This window comes from Elgaria multicarinata, chromosome 4 (assembly GCF_023053635.1).
Source record: "Elgaria multicarinata webbii isolate HBS135686 ecotype San Diego chromosome 4, rElgMul1.1.pri, whole genome shotgun sequence".
In the NCBI taxonomy this organism is placed as follows: domain Eukaryota; kingdom Metazoa; phylum Chordata; class Lepidosauria; order Squamata; family Anguidae; genus Elgaria; species Elgaria multicarinata.
The window spans coordinates 51,042,729-51,057,874 of NC_086174.1; the positions used below are offsets into that span (position 1 = coordinate 51,042,729).

General features: G+C 40.7%; 1 protein-coding gene across 3 annotated transcripts in view; it reads left to right on the top strand.

Annotated features, from left to right (window-relative positions):
• Positions 1–309: 309 nt before the first annotated feature.
• The window catches only part of STRN (striatin), a 61,279-nt gene continuing 46,442 nt past the window's right edge, over positions 310–15,146 (top strand). For 2 of the 3 annotated variants that reach the window (XM_063124273.1, XM_063124274.1), the window contains exons 1-2: positions 310–706; positions 10,797–10,900. In XM_063124273.1, coding sequence (XP_062980343.1) covers positions 410–706; positions 10,797–10,900 — 401 coding nt within the window. In that variant the 5' untranslated portion in view covers positions 310–409. The remainder of the gene's footprint in view (positions 707–10,796; positions 10,901–15,146) is intronic. The other variant, XM_063124275.1, reaches the window with a different exon arrangement.

Here is a 15,146-nt window from a genome sequence, read left to right on the forward strand (position 1 = left end):
GAATTCAGCACCTTTGACAGCTCCTTTAGAGTTCTGACTGAAACCGGGAACGGATTCACCACCCTACTGATATCGCAGCCACCAGCCTCCGTCTCCTTCAGACGCTTCTACCCCACTGCCTCCGGGCCTTTAGAATCCGGAAAACCACTCAGGAACTACCTTTCCCGGCATGCCTCGGGTCCGCCCGCGCAGGGCGCGTTTTGCAATTGTCCCTGGCGGGGCCCCGTCGCAGCCGGCGGGGGCGGCTGTCAGGCGCTGACGGCGGACAGGACGCGCCCAGAGTGCTGCTGCTGCTGCTTCTCGCGACTGAGACGCGGCTGGCTCAGCCGCTGGCGGGGCGCGGGCGTCGGCTCTAGGGGCTGCCCAGGCGGGGCTGGGGGCTTCTCCGGGCGCGACGACGGCTCCGGCCATGGACGAGCAGGCGGGGCCCGGCGTCTTCTTCAGCAACAACAACAACAACAACGCGCTGCTGCTGCCGCCGCCGCCGGGCGGGGCCGGGCCGGGGCTGGAGCCGGGGGAAGCGGCGGCGGCAGCGGCCGCAGCGGCGGCTGCAGCTGGCGGCGGCGGCGGCGCGGCGGCCCCGGCTCCGGCCTCTGCGGCGCGGGCTCAATACAGCGTCCCCGGCATCCTGCATTTCCTGCAGCACGAATGGGGCCGCTTCGAGGCCGAGAGAGCCGAGTGGGAGGCGGAGCGGGCGGAGCTGCAGGTAGCGTCCCGCTCCTTTTCTTTCCTCTCCCTCCCTCCCTCCCTCTCGGGCTGGTTTGGCTCGTCCGGGCCAACGACGCCTCTCATCACGCCTCTGTGCAAAAACACCCAGCATGTAGACAGATCTCTTCCCCACCCATACATGCTTCTATCTGTCTCTCTCTCTGTCTCGGGAGTGCTTTCTCAATAGCTGGTCTCAAAGTGTCGGAGGAACACTTCACTGCCAGGACACAACCCTCTGTGCAGTAATAACCATGCAGAGTGTCCCCCCCCCCTCGAGTACTTCTAGCCAGAGGTAAATTGCTGGTTAGTACTTGGCGGAGTGGAACCGGTTTCATAGTTGGGAGCTTCCTGACAACTGCCCCCTTGGATCTGCCCTGTCTGCTTTGGGGTGGGCAGGTTGATGGAGCATAGATACTTGATGTCTGTATGTTGTGATTTTTATGTTATCCTTAAGGCACAGCACAACAAGAGTTGTGTTTCTTTCTCCCCACCCCAATGAGAGCCAGGGTGTGATTAATTGCCATCCCAAGTGCTACTCATTCAAGAAGGAGTTTGTCGCCTTTATTACCAGCGATCAAGACGTTTATCAGTCATGCTATCTTTAGCCACTGTAGAATGAATGTGTTGGGTACATATAGACCAGGGGTGGTCAACTTGTTTTGGACTACTACTCTCATCAGTCCTCACCAACATAGCCAATGGTGAAGGATGATTGAAGTTGTAGGCTAAAATGTCTGGAAGGCTACAAGTTGCCCATGCCTTGTTTTTGAATGTTGGCTGAATGGTCTGTAATTCTGGCAGTTATATTGTAGCCTTTTATTCCTGATGAGATGCTGGGTTTGGATAGACCACCATGAGAAATGCTTGCAATTTATATAGTATTTCAGAATTTTCAAAGCACTTTATGTATGTTATTTTCTAATAATCTTTATAACAACCGTATAATGTAGGTCAATATGATCAGTACATTTGATGAACAGTGGTCTTCTCCCTATTTCTCCACCTCATATCTATCGTTGAAGCTAGTAGAGCAATAATGTCCCATAGAACTCAGTAGAAGCCCTTAAAAACCAACCCCTAGTTACATAGTCCTTCTCTAGATGTTGTTCATTGGTCATGCTAAAACAAGACAGCATGTTGGGGGCATGGGATGTAATTTTTGCAATTGGTTCATTTAGATGGATATTGCAGGAGAAGTGTGTGGCTGATAATGGTTTGCCTACGGCCATCTAGAGTTCATGGCTGAAGTGTGACGAACTGGATTTTCTGATGCACTGTTCAGTCTCCTAGCCACTGCACTACAAATTGTTGGATTTCCTGTGATAGCCTAGAATAAGGTGTACATGCCTAGTAACAGTTGTTTAGTTGTGTGGGAGGATCTAGCTTTGGACATTGTGGGTGGTAAACAGACAGTGTAAATAGGTCTGCCTACTGTACGGAATTGCAGCAAGCTTAGTGAATCTCAAGATTTCAGAAGTAACTCTTTGGTATGTATACCATGTGTGCATAGTCTTGTGCCAAACTATATATTACAGAGAATGAAATGGAAGGAACTGCATTAGGGATGCTTCAGGATTTTGTTTCATCTGCATTTTGAAACCAACCTTATCCATGCTTCCTTGACTAACTTATGGATTGGAACACAGCTATCCTTGGCATTTCACACTTCTCTGAATTGTGCGCTGCAGTTCTAGCTCAAAAACATACTAAAATGCATATTTTAGGATAAAACATGTTTAGAGATGTGAAAAAATGTATTTAGGGTATGTATGCAGATTTATGAATGAGCAAATTATGAATGAGCTAAATAACTGGGCATGTTTAGCCTGGAGAAGAGAAGTTTGAGGGGAGACATGATAGCACTCTTCAAATACTTAAAAGGTTGTCACACAGAGGAAGGCCACGATCTCTTCTCGATCCTCCCAGAGTGCAGGACACGGAATAATGGGCTCAAGTTAAAGGAAGCCAGATTCCGGCTGAACATCAGGAAAAACCTCCTGACTGTTGGAGCAGTACGACAATGGAATCAGTTGCCTGGTGAGGTTGTGGGCTCTCCCACACTAGTCATTCAAGAGGCAACTGGACAACCATCTGTCAGGGATGCTTTAAGGTGGATTCCTGCATTGAGCAGGGGGTTGGACTCGATGGCCTTGTAGGCCCCTTCCAACTCTGCTATTCTATGAAATGTAAAACTGACATTGACCAGAAATAGACTGGTTCTTCAATTCCTAATATATGCATGTTCACTCAATATAGGATCCATATGCAAAGTTAAGATGAGATGTGGGGGATATAAGGTTTGTGCTTTTCATGTTTTTACAGCTTGGAGTAATACCACAAGCCTTGACCTGAAGTTATAGAAAGGATTGGGGAAAATTACTAGTTCTTACGTTTTGAACCTTTAGATCTTCAAACAGCATACTTTGGAGTAAACCTAGTAGTTTTAGTGGGTGTTTGGCTCAGCAAGTGGTTTAAATACTGTGGCCTTCACCAAATATTTAAAGTTTTAATTTATTTATTTATTACATTTATATACCGCCCCAAAGCCGAAGCTCTCTGGGTGGCTTATAAAAGTTAAAAACAATGAACATTAAAAACAAATATACAAAAATGGGTTCTTAAAAGCCTTGAAGGTATACTATAAGCAACAAAGTGCAGGAGGATTGGGACATCTCTTACATTCTAGGCTGTACAAGAAGCCACCAAAATAACGTCAACTTAGTAGAATATGGTAGATATAAATAGGGTTGTGCAAATGTATGAGCTTGAACATAACTTAGGCCACAATTCCTTACACACTTGAAAAATGCCCCTATTTGAACTCAGTGGCATTTACTACTGAGTAAGCATGCACAGGATTAGACTTCATATTGAGGAGAGGAAACATCAAAAAGGTGAAATTTCACTGCTTCCCATTTTTCAGTGTGGGGAAAGGCTGCTGGAACAGTTATCTAATCTTGCAGAATCGCCTCTGCAACTCTTCCACATGAGAGGTCAGTGTATCATTTGAAGCAAACAATAGTAATTCCCCTATCATCCATAACTAACATGAGCTAAGATGCTCATTAGCAGTACAACATGGAATGGTAGCCTACCACATAGTTGACTGGAAAAATAGTCAGATCAATAGCAGATAAATACTAGTTTAGATATCAGCTATCTAGGATTTGTGTATATAGGGCTTATGGTTCCCGGATTTTTCCTGCCATTTGCTTTGTATTGTCTGTGCTGATGAGTTACTTAAGTGTTTGTTTTTCCATTTGATTCCCCCCCCCCCTCATATTATGATCATTTTTATTTTCTCTTTAAAAATGTGGAAGTATCTTCCCTCAATACAGCCAGTTAAGCTTGTTTTGTATCAGCCAAGGCAGGATCTATACTACTGCTTTAAAATGGTTTATAACTAGTGACAACTGTTGGGGCCCAGGACATACTCCAATACAGTTTTCAAACCATTTTCAAATTGTCATATCCCGCTTGGTGTAGATCTGGCTCAAGCAAACAATCTTATGTACACTTACTGCTTCCAAGAAAGTGTGCATAACATTAACAAAGCTGTTAAATTGTGACAATGTTGTGATTTTATCGTCTTTGTTCAAATTTCATTGGCTGTACGATGCGGAAGATACTATGATCATAGAATTAAGAATCCTAGTCTGTCTAGCATTAGCTCCAGTTTTTTAAATTTTCTCCCTTCAGTTTTCTACAAGTAGAAAACTAGAAATATCTAATATTGGTTGGTCTTATTGGACCAAGAAGTAAAAAAATCAAGCTCAACAATGTTTCTTAGATATGAAGACTAGGTGACATGCAATTTCTGGAATTTTTCTGAGTGGCTAGCTGCTGACATTATGGATTCAAGAAGATCCCATTCAGTGGAAGACTTTAGCATTATATAATGATTTAGTAGGGACCGGTTTGGGGGCCCTTAGTATGCCCAATGATGAGAAGTGGCATGGCTATGCCCTGGTATCATCTGGTACCCAGAGCTCCAGCTGGCATTTCAACTGGGTACTGGCTTTGCTGTGTGTTGGCTTTCCCCTCCTGGGGAAAGTTCATGCAGAAAGAAGCCACCCCAATTGAGGTGGCTGCAGGAGTGCTCCAGCTGCTGCCCTGGTTGCTGTGGCTTTGCTTGCACAGCGTGCTCTCCAAAGGGGGAAGATGCAGCGCAGGCAAAGCGGTCCCAGCTGAGGCTGCAGATGAAGAGCTCCAGTCACCACCTAGGCCAGGGATGCTTTGCTTGCTCTGCCTCCTCCTGATGCTGGAAGGTACAGTGCAGGTAAAGCCACTCCAACGGCAGTTTCAGCCCTCCAATGAAGCAAGATGAGGTGCTCGCATCAGCCAGTGAAGCGGGAGAAGCAGTGAATTGCGCCATTCCCTTTCCATTCTCAGGAGGGCCTGCCTGCTCCAGCGGGTGCTCTGGAGAGCTCTGCAACAGGGATGGGGAAACATCAGCCATTCTCCATGCTGGATAAGGCCAACAGGCTGGTACTTCCCCATCCCTGTTGCATGTTTCACAAAGGATTTGCAGAATTACCTATATCTAAAGTTGCTCTCTGAATTGCTGTAGACGACCTGCTTTCATGATCACAAAGAAGGATATTCTTTTGGATTAAAGCAGTTCAGAAACACAACCTGCAATTCTACGCACATTTACTTCGGAGTAAATTACATAGGACCAAATTGGATTTTCTTTGTGGTAGTCATGCACAGAATTGCTCTGCACAGCCATCATCCAAATAATGAATGTGATAAAACAATCAACATTGTACAATTTTGAAAGGTTTCTTCTGAAGTTACTTAATTGTATTAGTGTGTGTGTGTGTGTGTATCTATCTATCTATGTGAAACTGCATCATATTGGAAAGGTGACATCTAAAAGTTCATCTCTCCCTTTCAGGAATAGCAGCACGCTAGACTGCAAGCAGGCAGATGGTATTATAAATGCAGAGGTACTGTTTGTCCCACTGTTTGTGTGAGTGGGAAATTCTCATACTGTGATAGCAATGTTTCTGAGAACACTAGATGGTTTAAGCAGTCTTTGGCCACAAATGAATAGTACTTTTTGTCTAACACCCCACCAGTCCTCTTCACTGTTCTTTTTTCAGTGAAATGAAAGTGAGATGTTATAGACGTTTGTACCCCTAAGACTGAACCGCTTGCTCATTACCAAAGTAAAACCTGCTTTACTCCTTCCCAGGGTGCTCTTGCACACAGTCAAGAAAAGAATTGTTTACTCTTTAGAACTCAGAACAGAAGAAAACTCATGCAAGGAGTAATGGCATGTTTATATGTATTTAACAAATGTATTCACCTTTCTTCAAATTTTAAAAAAATCACAGCATGGCCTCCCCCCCAAAAAGCAATACAAAATAACACAATATCACAGTAAACATTAAAATCACTATATAAAAAATGTATAATGAAATCAGGGTTAAAACTAGTTTTTAAAAGATTTGTTAAAAACACACACACAAAACAATCCAAAAGTCAGTAATGAAGGCACCAGGAGAGTATTCTGCTGGCAGGGCACTGAGCAGGCCCTCCCCCCACCCAGCGATTCTGTCATCTAATTTCAGTGGGTGTGGAGGGCAGTTTGAAACTTCCCCATCCCTGAGATGTAGGTGGGGCAAAGAATTTGCACGAGTGTATGGTCCCTGACCCACCACCTGGCGGCAATTTCCTCCTACTTCTATTATTATTATTATTATTATTATTATTATTATTATTATTATTATTTGTATCCCGCCTTTTGCCCAATGCTGGGCCTCAAGGCGGCCTTACAAAGTTTAAAATATGTTCTGGGGTCCCTACACCCCTTGGGTGCACTTTTTCAAGCGACACAAGGGGGACACCAGGAGGAAGAATCAGCAAAATTCCCCACCCCGCAACACAAGTGGAAAACAGCTAAATGCAACTCTGGATCCAACACATAGTGATTTTGATTGATGCTTTCCTCTGCTTTTAAAAGCTAAACAGCTGTTTTCTAAAGATTTGGTTTTGTTTGGCATATAGCACATTCACTTAAAACTCAAATGGTCTTCTTGTCTTTGTTCATAGTATGTAGGTTAAGATTAGTTAAGTAGTAATACTTTCCATTATTTAATTCAGTACTGTTCCATATATTGTGATATGGACTGTTAATTAGTTGGGGGGTTTTTCAGATTAAACTTTTTAAAAAATGAAATGTCTTTGGAAAAAAGAATGGCATACAGCAGCTGTATTTTGCATGTCAAAATAGGTATCTGATCTCTTCCTACCATTTTGGGGTTTGCCTTTTGTCCCAATCTGGCATTTAAAATCCACACATAAAAGCAGCCATCCACACATGTGGTGCAGACGTGCATCCCTGTTTTCATTACAGTATTCACCCAGGTCCCGCTGAATTGTCTGAATGCTAGTGGAGATACATGTCCCGAATTGGTCCCACCAGTTGTTGCGAACTGGTCCCACCAGTTGTTAACACAACTAGAGATGGATTAGAAAAAGAAGCTTTGTCTTCTTGGGAATGAATGCTGCTCAGGCATTGATTCACTCCTCTACCTTTGCTAGTGATGCTTGCTGTAACCTCAGCAGTTTTATTATTTCTTCCAAGTTTTCGCTTATTAGTTCAACCATTTTATCCAAGCCAAAGCTGTCAATAAAAGGCATCTGAATAGAGTGCACTCTGCGTCATTTGAAATCTTTATTGACATAGAATGCAAATATATGTGAAGATCTTGTATCTGTTTAGATCGCAATTTATTCTGTCTTCTATTTTGTTTTAGTAACCATTGACTGTTCTAATAATACCACACTCCTTCAGGCTATACATATATTGCTGACAAACAAGCATTGATAGCACCCCAGACATGTGACATGTGACCCCTCCCTTAGCTATATCTTTATTACAGAAATAATTACATGGCTAGAGAGCACAATTAATCATACACTGTGTGTGAGTTCTTGTGTGTGTGCACCACCAACACCCTGTATGCATTGGGCTAAACCAGGATGCTAATTTGGATAGAAGATTGAGTGCAGTGGGTAAATGGCTCCAGAAATTGAAGTCTGAACTATTCAGATTGTGCAACAAGCTTTCAATAGATGATGATGATAATGATGATTATATTTATTACATTTATATACCTCCCCATAGCCGAAGCTCTCTGGGCGGTATATAAGGTGGAAGCTCATCTTTTAAAAGAGTTTTAAAGGTTGAATAATATTAATAGAGCAATAAAACAGTATTGGTAATCAGCTCTTAAAATAAATAAACAGATGGCATATGTATGCTCAGTAAAAATGTCCATGTTAGAGAAAATGGAACCTTCCTTGCTGAGAAAATGGGCTGGGGAGTTCTAGGGCAACATCATATTAGTCAAGTCTCTTAGCTTTAGTTACATAGTCCTAGGTGTGCAAACCATGTTGAGTTACTTAGAGCAGTCTCTGGGTTTGTGACAATTGGTTACATCCAGATTCTGAGTGGAATTTCCCACAGTCTTTCCAGAAAAATCCGTGTTTGTGAGTCTCATTTAATCTGCCCTCCGGGATCAAGGAATAACCTAACATCTGAAAGAATAAAGTATTCTCTGGAGGAATTTCATTCCAGCAAGTCAGACCTTGGAAAAACGAGACAAATTGAGTTTTGTGCATCTCTAGTAGTTGTGGCCCAGGGGAAGTAGTAGCAATTAATCTTTGTGCTTGCTTTTATACCACCTTTGCTGTAAGAAATTCAGCATGGGGCAAATTCCTTTGTTTTCATGAGTAGAGAGATTAATTTTCAAATCTTGTGAAATGGGTATTTTGAAAAATAGGTCCAAAACGATGTTGGAAACAGAAACTTGGGAGCCTAGATCCTTGTGCTCAAGTACAGCAGCTGGTATTGCTGGCACGTCTTCGAGTGTGTGTCTGTCTTCATTGTGCTTGAATAGGGCCAGTAACTCTTAAGATAGAAAAAAAAATGGACAGAGCTGTGTGCGGTCTGACATGTGGCAGCAGCTCAGTGCTGCCCTGTATTTAAAGAGCTGGTAGCACTGTGGGTGGAGATGGAGACTGGAACATAGTGCCAGGTTTATTTCTGAGCACTCCCATGCCAAAGTGATTTGCTTTGGGAACAGAGCAGCATAAAGTATGTTAAGCCTTAAAGCAATAACTGTAAAGATATTTGTGCTTTAATCATTGAAATTTGATTGGGGCTTTGTATTTTTTAATTTATTTTGATTCATGTTAAGTTGGGAGATACTTTGAGATGGATTTCTCCTTTGGGGCTGTTGAATGAAGTTGGGCTGGAAGAACTGTATGCACTTCACCCATATGGTGAAAGCAGTTAAATATCTCTCCTTCACACACCCCTGCCTGTTCCAGGCACTTATGAAATTGTGACAACTGGACTGTCATGACCTTATAGCTAAAAGATTTTGCAAAACCACTTGATGATGTTTGTAGGGTGTGTGTATGTATATATATATAAGTCTGAATGTCGCAAACTTCCTTAGGAGTGGCTGCAGAATGCCCTTAACAGTCTGTCGGTCCTAGTACATTCCAAAATACAATTTTCACTCCTATTAAAATACTGTTAAATACTTGAAAGTCACATTTTGGTTTACATCTCTTCTGGGCATAACATACTGTCAGGTTTCCCCTACCCCCTGTTCCAATTTAAAGAACTTAGATGGTTTACATCAGATAAACAACGAAGAGTCTTTTGCAGCACCTTAAAGACTAACAAACTTGTTCTGGCAGAAGCTTTTGTAGACTCTTCCAACTTCACCAGATGCATTTCATGCCAGGATAAATTTGTTAGCCTTTGTGGTGCCACAAGACACTTTGTTATGTTTGCTGCAATAGCTACCTGGAAACCAGGTAAAGGAATATATTTTCTGAGCATTTTCTTGTCACCAGAGATATATACTGTTGTTTATGAGAGCCTTTGAAGCACTGGGTTCATCACCACTGTTACGATGCTTGTTATATTGCACTTAAGCCAGGCAAATAACTTTGTACCAACATTAAGAAAAGCCCATTGTGTGTTTTCATGTATTGTGGTTACATGTGACTGAATAATACCATTTTCAAGTAAAATGTAGATTAGATTAATAATTGTAATAAGGAGTGGAACAAATAACTATGTTGTAAAAATTTACAATGAGGATTTCCTCCCATGACTTAAAAATTTCCAGAAATGTTACATCTCTAGTCATACATAAAATCATCTTCTTGTGTAGTTTTTAGACATTAGAAATTTCAAATTAGAAATTATTTTTGGGAAGTAGAGGCTCAGTAATATTATATGAACCCCTTGCCTTAAACATTCTGTTCATCATCCTAAAAGAAAATATTTCATAATCCAAATTGTTCAGTTTTTCAAAATTTACAGGAATAAACCCCAACAAAATGGGTTTTCCCCCTACTTTTTTCCTGGGCCTTTATTTCTCACAAAAAGTTAATCCTCTTTTCTTTTCCTTTGAGAATAATAAAATATTAACTCCTGCAACTTAGTTTTCTAATGCCATCAATCTACTATTTTAGCAGCCCCTTTCCCCCACTATATATTAGACATCCTATTACAGAGGCATTCACAAATATATCTATTTGGTAAGTGGGCATGTTTTGAAAATATGAAATCTGCCCCAAGTAAAGTGTATGTGCTGCCACTGTTAGATGGACAGGCTTATCGCTTTGGGCAGAATCCGATGCTGTCCTTGCATGTACAGCCTTAATTGCAATCTGTCGACCTGCCCCTTCCAGAAATTATTTATTTATTTATTTATTTCATTTTTATACCGGCCAATAGCCGAAGCTCTCTGGGCGCTTCACAAAAATGAGCTTTTCCACTCAGTTTGCGGCTTGCCCCTGGAAGCGTTATGATGATTTGGGCCATGTGCAGACTGAAAACTTCAGGGCTGGCCACAAGCGTGCAAGGTAGCATTGGATTCTGCCCTTTGTAACCCTTGTAAACATACAATTACTTGATGGGTTACAGGTGGGCAAAGGACTTGGCTTTTTATTTAACATTTTAGCTATCAAGAACTGTCTCATGGAACCATTGTAGGGAAGCGAGCTGGTTTTCTTTAAATACTTCTGTGTAAAGCTGTTGTCTCTTTCAGGCCCAAATTGCCTTCCTTCAAGGGGAAAGAAAAGGTCAAGAGAACTTGAAGAAGGATCTAGTGCGGAGAATAAAAATGCTGGAATACGCTCTTAAACAAGAAAGGTACTCTGCTTTTTGACAGTTATTATATGAATACAGGAGTTGCTTGAAGGGGGAACATTGACTTTCTGATCTGTATTCTTCCTTCCTCTTCCCCCCTCCCCCAAAAGATATGAAATAGCTTTTAACTAGGTTTTCTCCTAACTAGTCAGCAGAAACTATGTATTTACAACACACACGCAAACAGCCATACATAGAAAGGAATTCATACTAGAGGTGTGAAGACCTGACGGGGCGGGGGGGGGGGAGACCTGGAAAAATTCAGAGAAAAAAACTATTTTTCCAAGGAGGGTTTTTTTTGTTTTTGTTTTGCCTTTTTCTGAAAAAATTGGAAAAATCTTGGATGATAAAATATTTTATTTTCGAATGGTGAATAAAATGTCTATCAGGGCAAACCTTCCGTTGTGAGAAGTCCATGAAAATGGTAAAAATGAAGGATCAGAAGAAGTAGAAACTTCTGATAGTTCAGAAAATGAGACTGTTTAGACTAAGTTTCATGTACTTCTTTAGTATTGGTTCCTTCTTTTCCCCCCTCAATTCTTCTTCTGTGAAAACTAGTTCTTTCTGTATATATTTGACACTGTGGAAGAGAGAACATTTAGAAAAGATAATAATTTTCTTTGTTTTACTATAATGTTGATGGTTTCTTCTGTTTTCAACTTTAACATTTTCACCGCTTCTCATAAACAGATAAAAAATAAGGGATGCAAGATTCACTAGAATCCAGCAACTTGTAGTTACATTCGTAACAAAGATTTAAAACATTTAAAAGTAGATTCAATTAATACTTTTGTAATGATTGTATGAATAAACTATACTTTTAATTTTAATATAGCAAACATGATAATTTGATGAGCAAACCAAATTATAAATAATACATTGAATGTTCCTAAAGTAACACAGTGAGTTTAGATTGGTAAAGGGCACTAAAATAAATAAATATTGCATTTTTAAAATGTCCCCCAATTATTTCCATCCCCCCCCCGAAATAAAACTCCTCTGGCTTCAAAATTTCCAGAAATTTTATATCTCTAACCCAGATTATAATATTGCCCATCCTTGAGGCTTGGTTTAAATCCAGTCTGATTGAAATATAGATTGGATATTGTCCATCAAGTTATTTTAAAAACGTATGGCAACTATATCCATAGATAAGAAAAGGGTGACCTAAAATGTCAGTTTGAAAGAGGATAAATAAGAAACTATTCAATTATAGCTTTAATTTCTATAATAATTATCCTTAAATCTTAGTGTCCTAAAATCTCCAATAAAATTTTGAAAAGTCTAAGTGAATATGGGAAAAACAACAAATAAATTGCTCATGTGCCTTTTTAAAAAGCCACTGACAGCTGTCTGTTGCACTTGTTGATAAAACAATATTGACAGATGTGCCATCTATATTGGAACAAATCGTTTGAAATTATGTATAATGTAATCTGAGCTGCTTGTTGTTGACATAGCTGAACTGTGTTTAGTTCAGAGAAGACCTATGCCATAATTAAATTATAATTTTAAAAAAGTATTTCACCCAGAAAAGGCCTGAAGGAGCAATCAAGCCGTCAGAATATATGAAGTGTAATGTGGGAAATAATCAGAAAAAATATCTAGCATCCTTTCTACATTCCCTTTTTCCATTGGTGACAAAGTAAAATCCAGGCCAATTAAGAAAAAAATCTGATGAGGAAGGTGCATGAGGTTCACTTTACAGCCTCAGATCTAGCTAGCTGGTTGTGATTAAGTCCTATTGAATGCAGTGGGATTTAAATTAGATATGACTAATTTCATTGCTTCCAATGAAATGTGCAGTCCATTCCTATTAATTTTTACTGTGAAGTAAATTCCACTGATTTCCATTCGGCAGCCTTCATCACAGTGAAAAGTCCAAATCTTTTTACATTTACTTTATGCTTAAGCCTATTGATTTCAGTTGAATTAGGCGCATCTGGCTTAGGATCAGGCTGTACCTTTGGTGGATCAGAGCCACAATTCCTACTTCCTACACTTTAAGTGAAATATATACTTGTCACATGTGTATTATGGGAAAGCAATATTCCTGTAAGAAACCTTATGTGAGGCAGCCCCAAGAAATACTACAATTGGAGAGAAAAGCAGGAAGACACAATAATTAAGAAGAAGGTAATATCACTACTCAAAGTCTGTTGCTTATGAAAAAGATATACAGAGTAGCTGTTCATGCATCCTTCATTTTGCTTCTTGGGCTACCCAGTTATTTACACTGAGTAGGATTTTTAGTTAAAAACAAGTCAGTGCTTCAGGCACTTTTTAAAAGTGCAACAGCACTTAATGTGCTTTCACATTTTGGAATGAATAATTTCATCATTTTAATTTAGCACCAAATGATGGTTTGTTTAGTATTACCTTAGTGTCTGTTTATGAGAGTTGCATACTTCAACAGATTTCATTAGCAGATTTACCATCTAAACCTTTAGTTGCTTAATTGGTGGAAACAGTTTTAATTAATGAGAGCAGATTTTAATTGATGGCGCCTCAAGTTAAGACACTTCCATTTTTGGAGGCTATTTGTTTCTGGTGTGTGGCTGTATATAAGAGGGAATAGAAGTATAAACATGACTCATGCCTTCTAACAGTGGCAGATAGCTATTGTTTGTTAAATTTTAAATCTCAACATCTTTATTGAGATTTTGATAATATACAAATTGACTTTTTTTTACAGAATTAATCAGTTAAAAGGCAGATGATTAGTCAGCTAACAATACTTAGCTAGTAATATGTTTGTCAAATCAGTTGGCAGTCCTATTTATTTATTTACTACTATTGGTATCACATTTTTTCTCCAAGTTGCTCAGGGCTGGCGCAGATGACCTTTCCTCACTTTACCTTACCACAACCCTGGCCTTAGCTAGACCTACCTGTAAATCCGGGCTAGGGGAGGGAAGATGCAACTATTGCGGGATCTTGCCCTCGTTCACATGCGAGGCGTGACGAGCTCTGGAGGAGAGCTGTCACGCCTGCCAATTTTTTTAAGTTTTAAAGGGCCAGCAGTGCAGGATCACTCCAGAGATGGCAGGTAGGTTTTTTTTTTAATATATATATATATATATATATATATATATATTTCCCCGCTCCCCCCACCCTAGCCCGGATGGGTGCAGCACTCCTGGGGAGCGCTGCGCCCCGTGCGCAGCTCCCAGCTACGCTTGAGTAATCACGCAAAGCCGGGGATAAGCTGCTTCAACGAGCCACACACTCGCAGTCTCGGGCTCATCCCGAGACCGCAGGAAAAACCGGGGCCAAAGTGGTGCCCATTATCCCGGGGCAAGAGAGGGTTGATCCCTGCCTGAGCCTGAGATCCCCTGTGCATCATCTGGACGCACAGCGGCGATCCTGGGTATCAGTTCGGGATAACTCCTTGTCTAGCTAAGGCCCCTGTCATATTAAGTGAGAAAGTTACTCAGCCAAGGCCACCAACTGAGCTTCTTGGGTGAATAGAGATTTGAACCCTGATCTCCCAGCACTATTATAACTGGTTCTCCGTGTATGCACTTCACATAATTTTTATATGACTGCTCTAATCTTCATGTTGTAGAAGGCTTTGAGTTGCAGCAAATAAGAAAAATAACACCCTTAACATTCCTATTCCATTCTTTCTGTGCAGTGTAATAATTTGATCCCTAAACCCTGACTGCTCAAGTTTAATTTTAGTTTATTATTTATAGCCCCAATTCTATTAAAATAAACTGCTCTTCAATAGTGACCTCAGGATTGAAACTGGCATCACCTCTGTAATATATCAACAATCTGATGAATGTTCTGATGGGTGTTCCCCAGCAGGAATCTCACTTGCCCAAGTGTGCTCGCAAGATTTCCAATTCACATTAAGGCATTTCTGGTCACTGCATTTACTGAATATCTTGACTATGCATGAAGCACACAGTCAACAGCAGAAGGGATTTTTTTTATAGTTTACGTAAAAGCTAAGATCCAAAGAGTACTTCTGGTGAGCCTAAGAATTTGAGATAATTGAACGGGAATTTTGACATTAAACGGCAAATTCTGAAGCTGTTCTAAACTGCTTCTGTAATTCTCCTCAATTTCAAGCTCAATTGAAGGGAACTGTTCAAGAAAATGTTCAGTATTCTTGGAGTACAGAACTAATTCTATGGCTCTTTGGATTCTGGCCTTATATTGTGGGTCTTGTGAAGAATGCAATTGAGTTAGACAATAAAACTGAGTGGAGTTGAATCCAGAGTTCCTGTGAAGTAGAATT